Consider the following 22,547-nt stretch of genomic DNA (forward strand, 5'->3'; position numbering starts at 1 on the left):
GTCGTGATCCGCATGCTTTTAAATTACAATACATTAAACAAACTAGCAACGGTGGTTGGAATGCCACAGGAATTTCTAATTTATTGATTTCTGGTTGATAATTATACTTTAAAACAGATTTAAATGTTTCGGAAATAACGAGAAGAAGTTTAATAATTTGAAAAATTTCAAATAATTCGATAAACGCTCGGAGGAGATTTTTCATCGTACCTTAATATCGGCGAGATACGTCATTCCTTTGCTGATTTGCCAGGCGAATGAGAGAATATCTCGTGGCGTTATAGTATAGTTTGATGCATTATTATCGGTGCATTGCGACTCCTCGCTGGCATTGATCGCTGAAGTGGAAAGCAGAGACGTCGAGCCGGGTACTCTGTCTTCCGTCTCTAAGTGCCGGCTGCGTCTCAGATAGTTGCTGAAATTACGTGTAAATTTATCCTATAAGCGAGCAATATCCGGGAAACTGTTGGTCAATAATCCGTTAGCTCTCGAGAAACTGGATTACAATGGCGGTGAGCGCCGGTATGTGCCGTATCCGTGGAAAAATTTAATTACCAGCTGGCAACTGGTTTCGCAAAGGTTATTGTCCCGGCGATGGTAGAATTCCACGTGACGGAATTCCGCATCGCGGCAAATTCCCGGAGTTATTTCCGCGTTTGTAAGCCCGCGTTCGTTGCAATGCGTTCATTTAGACGCGTGTATGGGGATATCGTAGGTATAAATGAGATAAAATTGCGCGGCTTTTAATGCCATTCCTGAATCATAACGAGACAATGAAAATACCAGACTACAAATACCGACTCAGGAGCGTTATTTATTCATTACAGGCACTTACACTTTAATAAAAGAGAACCTTTCTTTTTAATTTTCTAGGATAATGCACTTCTTTTATTCTATTAAGAAGGGCAAAGGCTCGTTTTGTTGCAAACGATGGTGAGAATAAAAGGCTTGTTCGAGCCGGACAGCGGAATTGTTTGCGATTATTATTTTCCGTCTATTTTCGCACAAAGTTTTCACAGAACATTTCTCTAATGTTTCTTGTCACATCTCATTACAGTACATTACGAAAGATAAAATCGTCATCGTAGAAGTTAAAGCCAGAAGTTTCGATAAGCATGATGCACGATTCAGTCGCGTCGATTCACTTCCAGTAGTTCGTAGTCGGACTTTTATATCGATAAGACCAGATGCTCGCGTAAAGCGGAAAGGTCATAAATAGTTCCAAGACAGCGGTCGAATATATCACGGCGCGTACTCACCGTAAGGAGCCGAATTCGGCGAATTCGATGATAAGGTAGACGGGCGCGCCTGGCGGTGTCGTGCACGCTCCCAGCAGCCGGATCACATTCGGATGCTGCGCCTCCTTCAGGAGCTGATATTCCGATAGCAAATCCGCCAGTTCAGACGTGCATGCATCTTCCTTCAAAGTTTTCACAGCGACAGTCGTGGCACCGGGCATTCCGCCGATATTCATGGCTTTGGCGCGCAAAACGCGCCCGAACTCGCCTTCGCCCAGCACCTGCTCGATCTTCAGAAGTGATCGCGGAAATTCCCACTTCGGATCCGGCTGAAAATTCCACGTGAAAATTCGAAAGTTAGATATTTCCATTTGCGCGAAGCTACATTCTACAATTAATACGTGACAATTTTAATTGTCTAATTTAATTAAAAGTCAAAGAAGGGTCTTTGGCCATTAAGAGATTAAAATCTTGATATCATATTACTTTTGAACATTTATACTTATTAGGTTGAATTAATTTATTTATTTATATTCAACGACGCCGGTTAATTAGATTACCCTCCCACTTTAATCTCCGCGAGTTTTCTTTGCAACATACGAAGAACGCTTCGGAAGATTCGGAGTGAGAATGGCGAGCGCGAGCGCCGATTAATAAATCCTTTCGTGCTAGTTACGATAAAAGCTCTACTCCCTCTAATCCGACGTCACGCTTCGCTGGAACGTGTTTCGTGTCAGACGATATCTGCTCGTGTTACTTCGCACGAGTTGCTTTGCAAAGGACGCGAGCGGATATCCAATTAAACGACGGTTTGGGAATGATAATGGGATCACGTAGTTAATGAGAGACACCGCTTTTCGAATTAGCAGTCGTTTGGAATTTAGTAATATTGTAACTATATTCACTGAGAATTTTACCACCTTTGAATGGGTGCCATTAATCTCGCGCAAGGATTAACGTGGATGAATAGACGCCGTATGAATCACCGAGCAAAGGTTGCGCTTGAGAAAATATGCATATTTCTCGTATCTCGTTTTATTTCAAATAACTGATTCGAATAAACTGATATATCACGAAACTTTATCTCGCGCCAATATGATAGAACTTTTTCGCATTTTCCAATTCACTTTCGATATATAAATTTTGTAACACCGCAATATTGACTCGTGAAAGTGAATCGCGTCACTGCCGACATCTTCGCATTTCCTCCATCAGACAGCGGAATTTCCCTAGAATTCGTATCTATTCTTTGTCACGATGACGAAAATGCGTGGGCGCGGGTCGTCGCGAAATGGTATGATTTTGGCGTAGCGTCTTTCTCAGCAATTTTAACCAAGATAAATGTATGACGGCTGACGTAAATAAAGAGATAATGTGATAGCACGACCAAGTCATGTTGCGAGTAAGCAATTTAAGGGTTGAAATTATTAGAGTAATTAAACGTGGAAATTAAACGTCGAAATTAGAATAAATTTAAAAAGATAGAAATCAAAATTATTATAATAATTGGAGCATTAATTTTGCTCTCATCAGGCTCTTCTCGCAATAAAAATCATTTGCTTTTAAGATCTAACAACGAAATTTATACGACGTAAGAGTGGTTGAAGGGTTCATACGTGCGTTACGAAAGAGTTTACGTGTTCCGTAAATCCACTGTTCGCTGAACTGAACAAGCCGTGTTACAGTCACTTTCGTTTCAACTTCATCGAATAAAGGCGACGACTTTATCTCGCTGATGTCGCTTCAAGGAGAACGCACCTCGCAAAGAATAGAACTATCGTGAATTCTCTTCGCTGACGTTTCACAGCGTTGCTTGTCTTTTTCATCGACATTTTTACCGCGTAAAACCTCCTTCATTCGATTGTGGGTGTTCCGAGCAGCGATATGCGGTTGCACCTCTCTGTCTGCTCAAAATATGAGAGGAAAGTTTATGTAAAAATATTACTTCAGCAATTCAGAGTTTATATTCTAAACTTTATAATGACAAGATATGAGTTATAAAATGTACGCGTTTTAGAATTTATAATTTTATCGTCTTTTTTGACGATGTGTGATCAGAATTTGCATTTCAATTAGCTTTGAAGAGAGAAAAAAATTGAGTCAAAGGTTTTTTTATTAATTAAATTTTTTTTCAAGAAACAAGTGTGGTATAAAGTAACATAATAAGACGTTTTACACAGATTTTGCGATTGTCTGAAAAATTCTGGCGATTTCCGCAGACGTTTGTTAATTACGCCAAACAATTTCGAGAATTGTTCCGAGATGCGGGAGCCGAACTTTAATTTCGGAGTAACTCTCGGTGTAAATACGAACGGTGTGCAAAAGTTTCCTTAATCGGGGGTTGCGCGCAGCCGTCGGATAAGACTTCTTTGCATATTTCGTTCAACGTAGAGTAGACGCTCTACGTGCCAAGGTCGTTATTCACGGCTGCAACGCGAGAAGCACGCGGTAAAACATGCGATCGTCCAAGATATCGGAAATTGTTCGTGATACGAGGAATGACAGGATGAGAAAAATTTGCTTCTCTGAAATAGTAAAATAATAAAATCGATAAGCATCTTCTTTTCGCATTGCCATTTGCATAATTTGCAAATACCACGGAATTGCATTTGTTCTGAAAGACAAACGAGGATTGTCAAGATATTTACGACATTTTTTAGATCTGCAAAATTTTTCAGCTTTCCAAGATTTTTTAAATGAAATAAAATTTTTTTTAGATATTGAATTTTAAATTAAAGTGAACTTATTCTTTCATCGTCAACTTGAGCGCCGCATACGCGATCTTTCCGAGAAAACGCAACGTACATTTTAAGGAAGCGTATCTTTTGCAATGTAATACATTTCTAAGAGATTAGCGATCGAAGAATACGTGCAAACAATGGCGTTAGCAGACAAATATCCCAGATGAACTTGAAGACCACGTGAAGCTTGACCGAGTTTTCCTGTTCTGTTTAGATTCCAAGAAGCGACTTCGCTTGCGAATTTCACGTTTCTCCGTGCGGAAAGCTGAGGGAGCTTACGCGCTTTAGCGCGTTGCTTGCGGGATTATGCGGTTGCAAACATGCGAGCACGCACGTACAGCGTGTCACGTGCGGGCGGGTGGTTACGGAGAAACTCGCAGATCGTATTGCGCAATTAGAGACGCAGATGCATGAAGAACCGATTTTCTTTTTTGGAAACATATAAATGTTGAAATAAAAATATTTTAGTGATGAAAGTTTGAAGCAAGAATCTCTGTGCCTTAAAAAAATTAGAAAATTTTGAAAAGACATAAAAAATACTCTTAGATATAACAAACATTAAAATAATAATTTTATTTAGGATTGCAAGATTAAAAATAATTAGTTTCGAAGATATCGCAGATAAATTTAGATAAAATTGGTCGATAAAATAGTTTTATTACCATCAAAGAATGATTAAAGAACGCCTTTTTTACGTCGTATCACTCTGGAAAGTTTCAACCTTGCGGCGGCTAGATAGTATCGATTTAAAAGTAACGCTAAAAAGTGGAGTAATAAAAAAGTTTCTGCAACTTTGTAACTGTATTAACATTGAATCAAAAATAACATACCGGGGATTAAAAGCAGTATATCAGCGAACTTAATTTTTGTTATTATAAATATGAAAATATGTATCTCATTCTCTAACTGTTGTATTTCTGTATTTTCACGAACAAACATCACTTGAATTTTTGTCGTGGACATTACTTTTATATTTATGTCGCAGATAGAATCTCTCAATGAATTTTTCAATACATTTTCGATTAAATTATGCCGATTGTCACTGAAGAGCTCAATGTAAGAATGAGTCCATAATTTATAAATTGATCTCACACTCTTACATTGAATTTTTTAATTTCTGGTTGATATTAGTGAAATTGACATCTTACCGGACAAGTCTTAGGCAGCAACAGATGACGATTTGCCGCCGTGAAGGTGTCTAGACCGATCAGAAGACCATCACCGCGATCGATGTAGTCGGACGGCAAAATACCAATACCATTTGCCGCATCATCCACCCTGTGTTTGCATTCCCGTCGAGCGCCCTTCGCGGCCATCCTGGAACGTAGAGTATTGCGATGCGGAAGACGAGCTATGTTGGTTTATGAAGCCATCTTGGCTTAGAGCAAAATGAGATAACTTGGAATTAAGCTAACGATGCCATTGTTAATTATGGCAGTGTAAATTAATTTAGAATTCTCCACGAGAGCAATTATCAATTATCACAGAATAATTGTGCGCTTCAATTCAATTGATATAAAAGAAGAAATTTTTATAGCATTTTATTGAAGGAAAAAGATTAATTGATTATATTTTATTTCGGAATAAAATGCGTTTAATATTTTTTTTCTATTCGATTTGAATTATATGACGATATATTAATGCAGCTTAGCCAGAGTTGGCTCATTGTGGTCAATGGTTACTTTCAGAGAGGGATTCTAATAAACATTGACCCAAATTCGAAAGTTTAGATAGCTTGCGGGCTGGCGAGCAAGATACTAAGCGTTGGTTTCCTCTCACTAATTTGATAAAAATTTGGCAAAAGTTAAATTTTTAGTCTTCAGTTTTTTTATAATTTTACTGTTCTCTCTAATTTAAAATTGCAATGTGAAAAAAATTATAAAGTTATAACATAAGATAACGTGTGCGTCTTAAAATGTATAGCGGAAATAAAAAAGTGATTGACTGTGAGCTGCGTACGTAAAAAGACGTCGCAATACGCTGAAACTTCTGCAATTTTGTTCGCTGCGAAAACTTTCGCCGACAAGTTTGACTTTATTTTTGCGTAACTCAAGCAAATGTATTCTTTCCTCTTGTGAAAAATTCTTTGGACTTATATTCTTGCAATGAATTTCACGATTTGCAAGAAGCTATGAAATTTAAACATAAATAATATTAATGATATATGAAAATATGAAATATTTTGCTAACGTGAAAGTGATGCAGACTTCAAACAAATTGACACACGGTGCATGGCGATAAGCCTATCGTGCGGAACAATCGAGATTTTATAGACTATCGACCCGCGGTATCTGCGTACTCCCTGATGTTTGGATGACAGTTTAATGTTTTTTTTATTCTAGAAATATGAATATGCATTCATTTGCATATTTATTGGCGTATTTAAATTTGGTAACAAACGCAATATCTAACCAAATCTTTTGCGTTTTCTGCATTTCACCAAGTCGGGGACTAAGTAAATCATATTCTAAATCCGAGTTAATCGCAAACTTTACAATGTCCTTAATTCCTTGTAAACACGAGCTTTAGACTGATAAGCTCTGCATAAGCCACTGGTTTAGAAAGCGATAGCTCACCAAATCCTAACATCCGTCCAGAGCGAAAGACTTCTAACGTGATATTGTCACGATTCACTGTCTTACATCATGACGCTATTATCTTTCTCTAAACAAAAGCTTCAATCTCTTCTAATTCTTTCGTTACTAAGGATTATAATGATATTTTAGATCGGGTTCTTTACTGTAATTTAGTAATAAATTTTAATAATAAATAATTTTTATTATTAATTTTTATGAAAGTGATTTAAAAAGATAAGTTTAGCTACATATCTGGATTCTTTTTTATGCAAAAAAAAAGCTTTTTCATCAGATATTGTATGATTTTGAAAAAGGCTCCATGTTAAAATTCTTTCGCAATGTTGAACGAAATTTCAAAATTGTATTAAAACATTATTTCATTATTATATAAGTAAGACTTCCTGGTTTCTTACCGATATCTCCACGTGACGAATGACCCCAGGATCACTATGAGTACAAACAGACTGGCTCCAATGACGCCTATCATGCATGTAGGGCCGCACGGTCCGCTGGATGCTACAAAAGCGTAAAGGACAAAGGTTAATATTATATAACGGAGTGAAAATAGACTCTTTGATATAAAATCACAAGAGAAAGGAGAAAAATAATTTAATTTTCTTATTTTCAAAGAGAATTCGAACTAAACTGAAAAAAATACGTTTGATGCTTTTTGTATCTTTGTATTTCAGTATCTACAATTACTGTAATTAATTGTACCACAACAACTCAGTTCAGTATACGCTTTACAACTTGTATTTGAGACAAATAACACGAGTTGCGTCGCGAGAGAGAGAGAGAGAGAAACTACCGACCTTTGCGTGCGCCCGGCGTGACGGTCCCATTTTTTTTGCCTCCGCCTCCAGATGGTTTCTTTGGCAAAAACTCGATTCCGCACTGACATTGCCCCCTATCATCGCAGGCACAAGTACTGAGGCCGCTCTTTATGCCGCGGTCGCCCTCGTTCATGTGGGCCAGGAAAACTTCGGCTGAAAACGCGAATACGACCGCTCTTAGATCGATCGAGGTGTCTCACAGATGAAGATCCCTCTTCAATAGCCCTTAAAGCTCTTTCGATGAGACGACAGTAACGCGAAATTCTTTTTCAAGAGAAATCTTTTGATATGAGAAAAACCCCAGAGTCCTTGTATCAAAATTGAGATGTTTCAAACATAGCTACACGCTTGCGATCTTTCGACATATACATTAAAAAAATCTCTTAAATAATAAATTTAAAATAAACTTCAAAATTTACTTTTTTGTTCAAAAACATCTCGATCATCACTTTTCGTCATTTGCCAATTGATTTCACCGACGTTATATAAGTGATTCCATGCAACACTGTAACATTTTGACACGACTGGTTTTGTTGTGCTAAGCGGATCGACTCACATTCAACGGTGCAGTCCTGCGGACATATGCGTGGATCGCTGCGCTCCAGCTCGTCGCATTCGTTATCCGGACAATGAGTCAAATCCGGCGAGCAGGTAGAGTAGTATTTCGACATTTGACCAACGCTGGACCGATTGTTACTTCTCCACATGCATCGACTCACGAAACTGTCGTTGCTACACACAAGTACATTAGTAAAGCCTTTTTATAGTTATGCTTATTGAATAATGGAGAGAGAGAGAGAGAGAGAGAGAGAGAGAGAGAGAGAGAGAGAGAGAGAGAGAGAGAGAGAGAGAGAGAGAGAGAGAGCAATAAATTTATTGCGTTCTAATTGATCCATTAGCTTCAATGAAATGGAATTCATCTTCGACAAAAATTTTTATCACGAAAGCGAAATATAAATGTTTGATTCACAGTAAGATAACAAAGAATTAATATATTTTTAAGAATATTTTTCTCATGGAAACAAAATATAAATGTTTGGATTAATAATATAGTAAAATTTCGAGGAAGGAAAAGAAGAGAAAAGAGAGAAATGACAAAAAATTGTATTATGATAAGTTAGATGGCGAGAGATTGTCTCTTGTAGACAATTTTAATAAGTTATTCTGCGCATTATTGAAATATTACGTACATTGGTATCTTCAAGAGATACGGAATAAAATATGAAAAAGCCTGCAACCGTTATTTTCTATTATAATAAAGCAAAAGGAAAAAGTGGAAAAAAAAAGAAAAAAAAAAACGATAAACTGTCAATTACTGCCTTTTACCTTATCACGTCAGAAAACGATTGTTATCGGAAGGAACAGGAAAAACGAATCGATGAACTCTAATGGAAAAGCCATAAACTCGGACGTGCCGTCCGAAATAGTCATTACGATAAAATTGAGTCTCATGGCGACATGACGCTTTTCTGGGAAAGAGAAGGAAAATAATGATACGATCTCTTCTTTTATTTCATTGTAGAAAATCGCCAATTCCGAGGCGCATGATAGTGTAAACCCAGTACTCGGTATCGAGATTTACTTTATCGCAGAATCGTTTCTAAGTAAATACATTTTTTTTTAAATAATAATTTCCTTGTAAGTTTTATATACAAGTTTAAAATCTATTAAACTGTACATAGTACAAATGTTCGTAAATGTTCTTGCATTTTCCGAGCGATTTAGCTGTCTGTTTTATGTTTTTCAGGAAGTAAAGGCTCAGGTAAGAGCCTTCTAAAAATTCTTGACACACGGAAATGAAATGGGATTTTGCGCCATTCCCAGCGGCGTAATTATAAGACACGCAACGTTTGTTTGTTAGGTAGAAAGCACACTGCAGAATGCGCTTTTGGTGTAATCTCATCAGTATTGAATTTACACCACTTGGAAATTAGATGAAATATTCCTCTTGAAAAATGAAAAGAGAATTATGCGATATTTTTTCTTGTTTTTTTGGATGGCAAACGATTAAATCTAAATTGCAATTCATGAATTAACACGTAAACTGCATAACTCAATTATTGCTTTGCTCTGTCTATAATCGTTAGCCTAATGTCGATTCTAGTATCGATTATTTTAAAACTATATCATATTTATAAGTGAAAGATTAAAACAGTCACATTGATTATTTAAGAAATATTGATCTCACAGATTCCGATAGAATTCTATAGTATCCGCGAAGAAAACTGTAGCTGTTCAAGGATCTCTCGTGAGGAAGAACTTCATTGTGAAATAAATAAGTGAAACGTACCTGAGGACTCCGCTGCCAGTTCCACAGGACTTCTCGCAATCTTCCCGCGATTCCGCGTTCGCGCATGAATGCTTCTCCTCCTGAATAGATTGCCCGCACATATCGATCTTCGACGACGGCACTTCGATCAGATTTACTTGCACCGTCATATTGCTATCCGCTCCGGTCCATTCTAATTTCAGTCTGGTGAACAAGCCGATATTGTGTCATGTTTGTGTGACAAGAAAATTCGCCCTGAACCGGCGAAGTGTCGATACTCATCGAGCTAGCATTTTCGCATGATAGAAACAGGCATCTTCTTATGTCAATAAGAATCTTCGCTTATAATTTCACGATGTTCATTAAATCGATTAAAAAATTCCGAGAGGGTAGACATTAATATTTCTATTAAAATTAAGATTAAATTGAAAGAAAATTAAATGCAAACTTAAATACAACATAAAACATCCGAGTTTAAAAATTAATTGCTCTATGTATATTCATTGAAAATACTAAATATTCGACAAACATGTTTTTAGAACACTTGAGAAATAATAAATACGATGTTTGTGTACATGTTTATATCAGGCCATATTCGTATCAGGTATTTAAATATTTACTTTGCTCTGAAGAATATCGATCGAAATAAGTTTGACATTTAGGTCAGTTTGTCATATCTGGTTCTCTTATAATAGTAACATGTGAATATATAATCATTGTAGTTTTTATGCATGTATATATAAAATTAACTAACCGAGGATATTTAATTTTATTTATGCTTCCCGAAGAATATATTTTGAAAAACGTTTGTGGAACAATTAGAGATGATTGTCTGATAACTGAAAATAATTAACTTTTGCGCGATGTCGGGCTATTTATGAAAGACAAGTGAACTTACTGAATGACGTCGCGCTCGGATCGCAGTTTAGTTTCGTCGGATACGTAAACGATGCCGTCCTGTCGGGTAACGTTAAAGGCGCTCGAATTATGCAGGGTAAATGTTACCGAGGGATGAGGCTTCGAGGAGGGTTTTGCCACGCGAAGATATTTAGGTGAAATCCGAGCGATCTTCACACTCTTCGGATATGAGAACGACGCCCGGCGTGTGGCAATTGACGGCGACGTTGTAATTGGAGTTTGATCTACCGGACCGTTGAAAGTTAGGCTGATGTTTATCTAAATATAAAAGAAGACACATAATTATTTTTCTTAATAATAAATAGTATTAATTTCATTTCGAACTAAATTATTATTCATTATTTTATCCGTCAGCACAAAGTCTTCTTATTTCTTATTATATAAAGCTATTATTCCAAATTGATCTCTTTTAATGTCATCTTTAAAATAAATTGAAAAGGCTCCATAATTGAAAGATTTCCTTGTAACAGAGGCTTATATAATGATTAATGGTACAAGAAGGATTATGATTTATCAAAAATTCAAAAGAAACGAGAATATATCGTTTTGAAGAAATAGTTTGTTTTTTCTTCCTATCAATAATTTTGTTAAAATAATTTTATAATTAGTATAATCTTTCTTTTTATGTTATTTATTATTTTTTTAATATTACGTTTTATCGAAGTATTTTCTTATGAGTTGTATAAGTTTTAGAAGTAGTTAAGGAATTTTGTGCCATGTTTTAAAAGAGCGTAATGAATCGTTACGTAAAAAGAAACTTGAAAGATTTGCTGTGAGGAAGGATCTTGAAAAAAACTTAGCGATATGTTTCCACGAAAGATCGATATTAAATACTGCCATGAGTGCAATTGGAACGTGACGCTCTCTTTATTAGAATTTATCGTCCATTCTTGGTACACCCATGAACGGTAATAGCGAGAAAAGTCCTTGGTACTTAAATGATGTACCAATCTTTTCTTAAACAGCGTGCAGAGCGAATAAATTCTTATCTTAGTTCGAATCTTAGAGCGAATAAATTCTTATCTTAGTTTATAACTTGATTATACTACACACACATACATTTTGCTGCAACTCTGTGCTTTATAAAAATCTTTTTACACGTTAAATTATATTCGTGATTTTTAAATATTCCTAAAATATTAGCAAAATCTTGTCATAAAATCTATATTCTACACTTCAAAAAAATTGACAAAAAATTCTAATAAATATAGATCTAAAAATTATCAATTTTTAAAGTACAGCTACTTTTAGTTTAGCATGAATTATCCGTGAGACTTCGAAAATTGACTTAGGAAATGGAATACATGCGAAAGAATCTTGTCAACAAATTTTACTTTGGGAACACATTAACTATAAATTTGGTGAAAGATGGATAGGTCGACCAAGGTCTCTTCGATCACATTTAAATCCAAATAGCTTTTATTTATAGAGTTACTTAAAATCCACAGTTTATTCTGCGCCAATGCAGAATGTTCAAGAATTGCAACAATGAATTTACAAAACGTCGTCACTTTTAAATAAAAATGGAAGGAAAGGTAATTCAAGAGCGTAGAATCGAATAGCTCCTAACATTCTTAATGAAGATAGTTTACAAGGATATATTATATCTTTATGGCTATAGATTAATATTTATAACTAAGAGAGTTGTAAAGCGTCGCGTTCGCGCGGGCGAGGAAAGGCGAGATTGCCCAGGAGGACCGGAGGATACCTAAGACGCGTCTTGGTTAAAGGGACGCAGGATATATATCAAGAATGGGTCGCTGAGGTCGCTGGGTATCGGCGTCAAGATTTATTTCCTCGCGTGGTTTCAATTTAAGCACCTAGTCGCGCCCGGCGCGGATGATATAGGGTATCCATTAAAAGTGCAGGATGAGCACGACTCGAATTAGAACGAATGCCACCCGATTATTATCGTGTTCACGGACGATCATTATCTTCTTTCCGCTTACATATTCAGAGTGACATACATTCCGCATTGTAGTACATAATACAGGCTGCATTTAATTTCGCCAAACAGCGCATCTATAGGGTGTTCGGCGATCACATTAGATAGATTACAAAAGATTTCTCGATAAATCTGTCGATTGTAATAAAAATTGAATGCAGCTTTAATATTTAACATCAATTTGGTAGACAATTTTTCATAATTTGATATTGAAATTATAAATTGGTTGCATTGTACAGCTTTGAAAAATCAAAGATTTAAATTTCTCTGCATTGATAATTATAACACACCCTGTATGAATTGGATATAAATTTCCTAGTGTGATTAAACATTCCTATCGTGAAAGCTGCGCGCAAAATATTTGGGAATTGCATTCTGCGATGTGTACGCGGAATAATGTGTTTATTCATGCGTATTACGCTTTGTTTCGCAATTGTCAAACTTCCTTTGCGATTCTCACATTCGATCAAGTTTTCTCGATTGTGCGAGTGAGAATTACTTCTGGGTATGGAAATTTGCCGAAAGAATTATTCTTCCTTTCGTAAAAATCAACGTTTATTCTGTGTTAACGACAATTGCATTATTCGACACGAAGCTCGGCAATAAGTGACCTCCACCCACGCGCCATTTTCAAGTGGCAGATGCGGTATTTAATCCGCGATTAGCCGCCTCCGTGAAATCAATGCCGCACCCAAGGAACCTCTAACAAGACGAGATTTCACCACCTAATTGTTTAATGACCTTCGACTCTACCGCGAAGCGAGAATTACGGACGCAAAGCGACTAATGGCGAATAATGAGTCTCTTATCTTTCAACTTCCTCGATACAAGTCCGACTCGATGTTGCTCCACGCTGACGGGAAGTGGGCCCGACATAAACGAATGGATATTTGCATTTAAGGCAACGCTTGCATTCAGCGAAATATGAAGCTTTTAGAATGCATCGGAATACATTGAATTCCATTTCAGAATAAGTGGAAAGCAGCGGATTATTGATAAGCGTTTTTACCTGAATAAGAGGCCTTTTCATTTATGAAAGCAGTTAATTGATTATATTGTCATATAGATTTATCTCTCTCTCTCAAAGCTGACTTGCTATCTCGCGATAGCAATTAATTTCAGATTTGGCAATTGTATTTATCGAAGAGATCCGTATTTGCTGTGTAAATGAATAAATGAATATTGGATAAAATATTTGATAAACTACCACTCTCTGTAAATGACCGTAGACTTCAGAGGGGAAAAGATTAGAACGAATCTTCAGTGATATAGTCGGCGTCTTGTTTTTTTCATATATTAGATCAGGAAAGCACGAGTTATGAGATCAACATGGCGCACTTTCGCTCCAGTTTTACTCGCGCCGTTCGTAAATGACATACGGCGGTGAGATATCGGAGAGCTTCTGCCAATATTGCGAAATTTATCGCGCACAGGGCGAAGTTTTTTAATCGGACAACAGATTCCCGGCATGCTGCGCTTTTTGTTCATTTCGATGAATGGCCAGTGCATTACGAAGAGAACTGATTTGTTTCTCCAATAGATCGATTAATCAATTTTCAACAAATCGCGGTGTTTTATCAAATCGTAAATATTATTTTTTAAAATAATTTTGAGCTTTTGAACTATTATTGATAAAAATTTAATTCTGACTCTTAAACTTTAATATGGAAATAAAAAGCTAGTCAACGTCAAACACTGAACTATATGCAATAAAAAAAAATTAGAGACAAAGTACTTGGCATACTCCGATCCCTAAAGTGCTTGGGGAAGTTAAGAAACTTTGCTCTCACTGTATTAGTATTATCTCACTCGAGATCGACCCTTAACTTGGCCGGTGCCTTTTGACAGCGCTGCAAATGGAGCGAATACTTCAAGTAGTTTGACAATGAGTGTCGACGACGTAGAATCGATATTGACTCACCGAATTCGGGCCGTATCCTTCGCGGAGCGACTCATCTGTAATCTGAAGGACCACGCGGTATGGCGATTCCGGTAGCAGCGTTTTCCGTCCGTAGATTACTGGAAAACGTGGGAGGAATTTACGATTACAAACGGATATCGATCAAATGAAATGAAATACGGAATGAAAGCCATGACGGATATATACTTACCGGGAAGAATGGCGGTGGAAGGCGCCTGATTCGGGTACATAGCATGCTCAATTGGCATAATCTCGTAATGCATGTTCAACGCCTTGTGAGTATCGCCGAGCAAGCGAACGTTGTATTGGTTGCTGGTCACCACATCCGCATCCTTCAAAACGATATCTTTCCCATCCACTAATCGGTCTCCCTGCAATTGATTAGAAAAAAACGTTTATTCTATCTAATCTCTACATGCCTTGTTGAGATGAATAAATATTACACTATATTATAATTAATATCATTGTTTTTTTTATGCTTTTAATATCTATCTCATAATATTTGTTTTTTTTTTTTTATTATAGTATATATTAATATCTGTTACTATTCATTTTTATTTTTCACATTATTGGACTTTCACAATATACTTGGAAAAGCACGCGAAGAAGAACATGTTTAATGCAATCATTTTTCGCTGTCTTTAACAACATGAGATTACAATAACAGCTTTAACTTTTTTTTCGTTGCACTTAGCCGAAGAGACGTGAGATTTCGATTAACCGATTGAATTTCGCCCATTAAAGTTTCCAACTACGTTTGTAAGAACTTCAATGTTTCGAAATCTTGAGCGTAACAGTCGTTTTTCACGGGATCGAGGGAATGAGCGATGAAAGGTAACAGCTGGAAAAAAAGTAGAAAAAAGTGATGTTTGCCGAAGACTGAAAAGTGTGAAAGAAAAAGGTGGTTTGACGTGTTGAAGGGTGGGACATCCCTGCGGGGTTTAATCAGAATCAATCCCAGAAGCTGTTCCTCTTGTCGTTCGTACACTTCATCATTCTCACGTATCTTTTGTGATGCTCGCTACACTAGAGGTCTCTTTTTTATTACGCGCGTTGTCCGCGGTAATTACGCGAACAATGAGAGCTTGATTAAGTCTCGTTTCCGTCACCGCGGTTGAAAAACGAAATTCATTCGCGGAGAAACACTAAAATTTACCCAAATAGAATTTCGGGAAACCAGAGACGCTAGATGGCAAAAAACAATTAAAATCATTTGTCGAAATATCGTGGCACAAATGTAATAAATTTTTAAATGTAAAAATATTTTTCTTTGAATAATTCTTGTTGGATAATTTTTGTTTTTAAAGATATTTTTTTCATTTTTGTAAAAATGTAATTTAAATGTGTCTCTTTATTTCTAACTTATCATTTTTGTAAAAACGTAATTTAAATGTGTCTCTTTATTTCTATATTCTCACTTTTTATTCTATATATAATAATAATTTCATTTTTTTTTAGAGAAATAGCAAGTAAGCGAATATTATCACGAAGATAAGCCAGAACTAGGCTGCAGACACCGGATAGACTTTCGATAGAGATCAATGATGTGCTTATATTCGGACAATAAATTTGTGACTTTCTTAATACTAGGAAGTTAATTGCTCCCGAGCTACTAAAATGGCTGTAACAAGCATTAATTTGCACCGTTGGCTCGATTTTACTTCTTGATATCGTAAAATTACCTCCTTGAAGCCTTGAAACTTTACAACGATGGAAGTGTTGCCTTGCACTAAGGGAGGATTATCGTCCTCATCCAGTATATCGATGCTGAGAATGTTCGTATGCGTGTGCTGCAGTCCAGTCTTTTCATCCCAAACGATACACGTCACCTGGATCTTCGTGCGAGGTCCAGGTCCTTTGGGAGGGCCGATTATATCTCGATCTAAAGATGCGTTCGCGAATAGTTTTCCGTCAACTATGTGAAAGTACTCGCTTCCTGAAAGACGAAAATAAATCTCCTCTTGTTATTTCTATAGCAATTTTGTGGTCAGTATGCGTTATAGCGATCGCGTTATCCAAAAGTGACACATAATGGCTGAATGTATATCATTAGCATAAATTAACATAATCGAAAGGATTTCGGGAACAATAGTGCAGGCGCCAAATTTATCAGATGTGAATCTAATGAAAAAGCGTTGTCAAAACGCTAATATACATAATAATAGATAACAATACATATCTAATATAAAACAAAGTAATATTTTGATATAAATTATTATTTGTACTGTAACATTTTATTATTGCTACCAATCTTATCATTAATAATATTATATTAATGTATCTGTAAGTAATCTGTGTTCATATTTTATTGTAAATTAATGTCTTATTTAGTATTTTTTATATAAAAATTTAATTCCACTATTGTTAAATTGTGCTTTCTCCAAAAACGCCACATTTGAAATATGGAGCTTGTAACGTTTTCCCGGTAATTTCTATTATATTCAGCGGCGGAAAAATAAAGTTTAAACCTTCGCTGAGATTTAGAGATTTGATATATGGTTCGTCGCATACAAAAGGCTGCAAGTTTCCATCGCTACGTATTATGTCACAGTAGCGATAGTAGCGATGTCTTCAGCGAATTTTAATGATGATAACAGGTTGCGCAGCTTTCGCATTGCTCGCTGCCTCGTGCGGCAGCAGAATTTGTATTTTATATTGAATAAACCCCAATCAATCACCGTTTCGCAGCTTTCCCGGCTTTGTCAGTGAAAAATGCTCGATCCTTGACGAGGGATTTATTCTGGCAAATAGGAGTTTGACAAAGGGAGTGAGATTCGATGAAAATCACCGGAGCATTATCGCGATACACACATCGAACCTACTTCAATTAGGAAAGATAAAAATTTTAAACGCTAAGAGAATTATGAGTTATTAATATCTGTCACGAATTAATTTTACATTACGCTGAATATTTCAGAAATTTTTGAAAAATGTTTACATAAAATAAAGATTTCAAATTTAAATTATTATTATAATTAATAAATATTAAATTATTACAAATCTTGATAAGAAAACAAAGCGTAAAATTTCTGAAATTTATGTGGATGAGAAAAAAATTGTATTCAAATTAAAAAGATTGAGGTGTCAAGATACTTGCCATTCAATAATTCATAGGCGACGCGAAATTCGGGACACAGAGAGCTATACGCCTCCGGGCCGAACGTGCCAATCATAGTAACTGGTTGATTCTCGTAAATCCTGTACCTCGATGTGTTCCAGAAGCACATGTCCTGTAACACTAGAAACCTTGTGGACCGACGCCTCTGACATGTCTCGATATATTAACAATCGGATCTGTTTATATCACAGAGTAAACAAAAGAAACAAATCGAATATATTTCTACAACTTTTCGTAATATTTGAACGTTTATCGATTGTTACAAACCAATGCGTTAATACAATATTATGCAATCCTCTCATTATCTGGATTGGTTTTTATTATTTATGCGCGATAATGAATTCTAAACGATGGCTGCGGCTAATTAATGGGCTAAAAGGATTGCTTCGTGCAGAAGGAAGTTGAGATTTATCGTGGCAATTTACCTGTACGTAATCCGTGCAATTAATAGTTTTCACCGGTACCGGTCGCACTTTTATCTCGAGCACCGCTTTGCCGAAATTCTTCTCGGTCGCCTTGACGACTATAGTATCGAGAGCACCTTAACATAAAAGTTAAAATTCTTCTAGACAAAGCGATATATCATCTCATTTTGCAATATTACATTTAAATGAAATTCTCTTGGAAAACAGCAAATAGACACAATGCACCTACCGTTTTTTGGAAGACTCCGTAGCAAAAGGTTCGAGGTGTTCTTCTGATAAATTACGAACTTCTCCTGCGACGGGAAGATCTCGTACCTCACATTTTCCGGTGTGGAAGAATCGTTTCGAAGGGTTCTAAGGCCAATTAATTTGATCATTGGACTGAACGCTCTGTCTCGTGCCAAATAAGGAAGTCTCAGCGTAAAATTCGATTGCGGGAAGTAGAGTTCTAAAACAAAAAAAAAAAAGAAGTACATTTGTTAGGTTCTTATCGATGACCTCTTTGGAAAGGATTTTTGGATTGCGCCTTAGGCTGATAATCCGGATATCGTTCTCGAAAGTTGTCGCGCTCAAGAACAATGGTTCCTCGCTCGTAAATCCTCCGCGTAACGAACTCAATGGCTCGCCGGAAGCGTGGGAGGGCGCGGCCGAATTTCGGGAAGCTGCGAGTGGAGCAGTAATGGAACACACATACATACAGTGGTGTAGTAATTCCAGTTTCGTCGATTTTGCTGGCGATTTCGCGTGCACGTGTCGCAGTTACTTGGTATATGGAAACGTCACGTTTCACGCCTCGCGGCTGTTTGCCAGCGTTAAAAATTGACAGGTGCATTCTCGGCAACAGCCGAGAAAATAAAAATACCAGTGATGTCTGCTATTAAATTACTATCTAGTGTGATAACGACGCGATTCAATTTTTACTGACTACGCATTTCTTCGAAATAAAACGCCTAACACTTTTTTTCGTTACCGAATAAATGGTGATTTCAAAGAATATTCCTTTCCTCAAACGGCATCGTTATAAAGTAATTTGCAAGACTTACCAGCGTGCGCAATCGAATGCGCTTAATTTTGAATTGAACAAGTGCAAGAAAATACGTGAAAATCAAATGCGCAGCTAAATGGAAATCCAATAGTGCCGCGAAATCTTGCTTAATGTTTAAATAAACGAAAGCCATTGTCTATCAAAATCCAAATCTCCAATTTCGCCGCGTTTTATGCGCGGGAGGAATAAATTATTTCGTAGAGAAGTCTATCTCTGATGCATATTTTATAGCCGCAAGAAAATTTGCATTTTTGCCGAAAGGCGAATATCCAAGCAACAGTTTTTCGCATCCTCGTCGGCTGAAATATTACGAAACCAATTTCCTGGAAGGAGAAAGAGATCTGACCAGGTATCTTCTCTTATTCGTAATACCGCAAAGATTCCTGCTGCAAGCTTTCCTAGGATAAGGACTCTGGTATGTGCATGCAGTTTTGCGTTTCCGAACGTGCTCAGCCGCAAAAATGCACTCCGCTGAATAAAATATGCCGCGAGACGATCTAAAGTTCGTCTGGTTCGAAGCTTACGATCCGATACATGTCGAAGCCGACCGACCGACGCTTTCCACGTTTGAGCTTACCTGAAACGCACTCTTGAGATCGTCGGTGCCACGTTCGACGAATAAATTATGTCGCGAAAGGCGACTTTTCCTTGTCATATGTTATAAATTACGGAGCGATAAGCGGCGCGACAGGAAAAAGCCTTTCCACCGCGCGCAATTTCAGATCCCAGATACAGAAAAATATTATAGTCTGATGGAAGTCGTTTGTTTCAGAAGTGATGTAGGTTCAATCTTGAGACTTATAAATTTCAGAAAGATATATAAATGTAAACAGACGCGATGTCTACTTTAATAAGAGCGCAACTATAGCTAGTATACAAAATAAGAATATATTGTATATTTTTACTTTGCAAAATATCTACATAAAAATTATAAAAACAAATATTGAAAACATGTATTGTTTCAACGATAATAATCATAGAAAAATATTTTGCCAATATCTATGCAAGAAACTATCAAGTTCTAGTTCTGATTCTGTTTCTTATAGTTTTATTTCTTCTTATTCGGCGAGCATTTCCAATTTCGACTGGAATAGATATTCGTTGATAGTCTACCCACTCGACGATAGAGTCTGTATCGATTCGATAGGTCTAGCTGTCTAGGAAAGTCCGTCGTCCTCGCGGAATGATGATATTGCTCCCCTAAGTGCGACTGTCGAGGGATTTAAAAGATGGGACAGCTTGTACATTTATACAGAGTCGCCTTATATCGAGAAGATTCTATAAGGTTATAAAATTCTCTATCTGATATCATATTCTTACACCACTTGATGTTCCTAAACTTATATAAATTGCATTAATTAATGTATAAATCGCACTTAAGTATAATATTTTATTAATTTCATTATTTTATATTGAGTTGGTCAGAAGGTTTCTTTGGATTTTGCTTTTAATTTGTATTGAAAAATTTGAAGGAACTTTCTGATCAACCCAATAAATTACACATTCCAAAAAATTATATTATAAAAATATATAATTTTGAATTTTTTCAAAGAATTATATAAGTTTCATTACATTTCCTCCTCATTTTTTGGTGTAATATAATTTTAATCCTATCTACTTACTTTCACCAAGTTAAGGTTAATTAAGAGGATTACCTGTAGGGATTACTAGAGAATTATCACAATTCGAATGTCTAGATCGTAGTCAGCTCGGGCTTTCGGCTTAATCTTTGCAAAGTGCCTTCCTACGAGATCGTGTTAAATGCTGAAACAACGATCCGATTCTCCATTGGACGGTAGCGTCTAATTTCAGTATTTACGTGGGGAGGTTCAATGTCGAAGAAGGGAGGTGTTATATAGATTCTCTTTCTCCCCCGGAACCTTCGCGTGCGGCCAACGTCGTCGACGGAGGAACGAACTTCGGTGTCAAGGTGAGCGTGCAATCAATATACGCCGAGCGGCTGTTAATTTTAATCCGTGGATCGCGTGTGCAGTCTGATACAGACGAAACGATTACGAGCACTTTTACAATCCGCCTCTCGTCCCACGCAAGTTCCTCGACACCACCCTTTCTCATCAAGTATCTTTCGGACGCACACCGCTGGATACAAGATTTCCACTAGAATCAACGTTAATTTTGATGACAGGTCCATATTTGATAATTTGGAGAAAATATTTTTCATAACTGGAATATCACAAGATATTAACAGCATATTTAAATTCAAATTAGTTCTGTCACATTTTGTTTTTATTTTTACAAGTATAGACCTTTTTAATTTCATAGAATTTAATTTTCTAGAATGTTCTGGAATAAAATTGAGATTTTTTAGAATTTAATTTCTAAACATCTTGAGATTTTATTTTTTAAATATCTGCTATTAAGTGTTAAAGTAACAATAATGAAGGCAGTCCTCTAAAAATTTTGTTTAGGCAGCAGTCGATTTTTTTATATGTAATCATGCTTAAGGTGTCTATTCAAATGCTAATTCGTGTAAGCAATGCGTTTAGATCACCATATGTTCCATCCACTTTCTTGTCCTTCTACTGCATTGTAGACACATTCAGCATGAGCCCTTAATTTGAATAATAATTTCCTATCTCCATATATTGGAACAAGAACAATTAATTCTGCGATTCGTGGGTAAAAGAACGAACGTTCCATATTCTCACATAGAACATTCGCCTCATTATCGAGCATGTAGTAAAATGGAATTGGTTCCTTCCAAGATGTATAATAGATATAAATTTCAGCGAAATCAGAACGCTATCACGAAATGTATATAGTAATCCTACAAATGAATTTATATATAATTAATTTTCAAAGCTGCTAATTAATTAAATGTTATGAAATATCTCATACATCTCAAATATATATTTATTATAAAATTTCAGTAAATTTTTGAAATGCAGAGTAGCAAAATGGTGCAATATAAAGAAACTGCGTCACCGAATATATGTATAAATTCTATTCTATCACAAAACGCATACTAAATGCACTCGGGTACACCCGATGCAGGCACGGTACCGTTCGTATCCCAGGTGCGATCGACCGTAGGGAAGTTGTTCGCGTGTTAAGCGTCGTACGGAGTAGTGTTTGCATATTCAAGAGCGGATAACGCCGCACCAAGGCAGATACGTCTTGCAGACATCTCCTTCTCTCTGTGTCTTTTCGTGTAATTAAATTCTTAGCGCCGAATGTCAGACCGCCTCATTCGAATACTTGGACACGGACAATTTATTAATATTAATATTATTCGGGGCTCCTTCCATTTTATTTTAATAATTAAAATACTTAACACCGTGATCTGTGGATATAAGTCGTATAAGCCGTATAAATTGCAGATGTACAAATACAAGATAATAATACATAAGTTATAAAGGATAACAATAAAAAACAAAAATATTTTTATTTTAAATTTTTAAATAGAACAAAAGAATATTTTTAAATTTTTATTATTGATAGCAGCAGTTTCGCAATACGTGTTATTATTTATTAGTTTCATTTATTAACCCGTTAAA

The 22,547-nt window shown here is 36.3% G+C and overlaps 1 protein-coding gene across 5 annotated transcripts in view; it reads right to left on the minus strand.

The window, feature by feature from the left end:
- The window catches only part of Ret (Ret oncogene), a 53,254-nt gene that overhangs the window by 3,916 nt on the left and 26,791 nt on the right, over nucleotides 1–22,547 (minus strand). For 3 of the 5 annotated variants that reach the window (XM_067359089.1, XM_067359090.1, XM_067359088.1), the window contains exons 3-16: nucleotides 18,214–18,432; nucleotides 17,985–18,100; nucleotides 17,539–17,671; nucleotides 16,124–16,377; nucleotides 14,632–14,812; nucleotides 14,442–14,539; nucleotides 10,556–10,833; nucleotides 9,679–9,861; nucleotides 7,945–8,120; nucleotides 7,368–7,541; nucleotides 6,969–7,071; nucleotides 5,128–5,296; nucleotides 1,260–1,567; nucleotides 211–415 (exon numbers count right to left, since the gene is read on the minus strand). In XM_067359089.1, coding sequence (XP_067215190.1) covers nucleotides 211–415; nucleotides 1,260–1,567; nucleotides 5,128–5,296; nucleotides 6,969–7,071; nucleotides 7,368–7,541; nucleotides 7,945–8,120; nucleotides 9,679–9,861; nucleotides 10,556–10,833; nucleotides 14,442–14,539; nucleotides 14,632–14,812; nucleotides 16,124–16,377; nucleotides 17,539–17,671; nucleotides 17,985–18,100; nucleotides 18,214–18,432 — 2,597 coding nt within the window. Of the gene's footprint in view, nucleotides 1–210; nucleotides 416–1,259; nucleotides 1,568–5,127; nucleotides 5,297–6,968; nucleotides 7,072–7,367; nucleotides 7,542–7,944; nucleotides 8,121–9,678; nucleotides 9,862–10,555; nucleotides 10,834–14,441; nucleotides 14,540–14,631; nucleotides 14,813–16,123; nucleotides 16,378–17,538; nucleotides 17,680–17,984; nucleotides 18,101–18,213; nucleotides 18,433–22,547 lie in introns of those variants that run through there. The other 2 variants (XM_012360811.2, XM_067359092.1) reach the window with 2 other exon arrangements.

The sequence above is a fragment of the Linepithema humile genome, chromosome 7 (genome assembly GCF_040581485.1).
Source record: "Linepithema humile isolate Giens D197 chromosome 7, Lhum_UNIL_v1.0, whole genome shotgun sequence".
NCBI lineage: Eukaryota > Metazoa > Arthropoda > Insecta > Hymenoptera > Formicidae > Linepithema > Linepithema humile.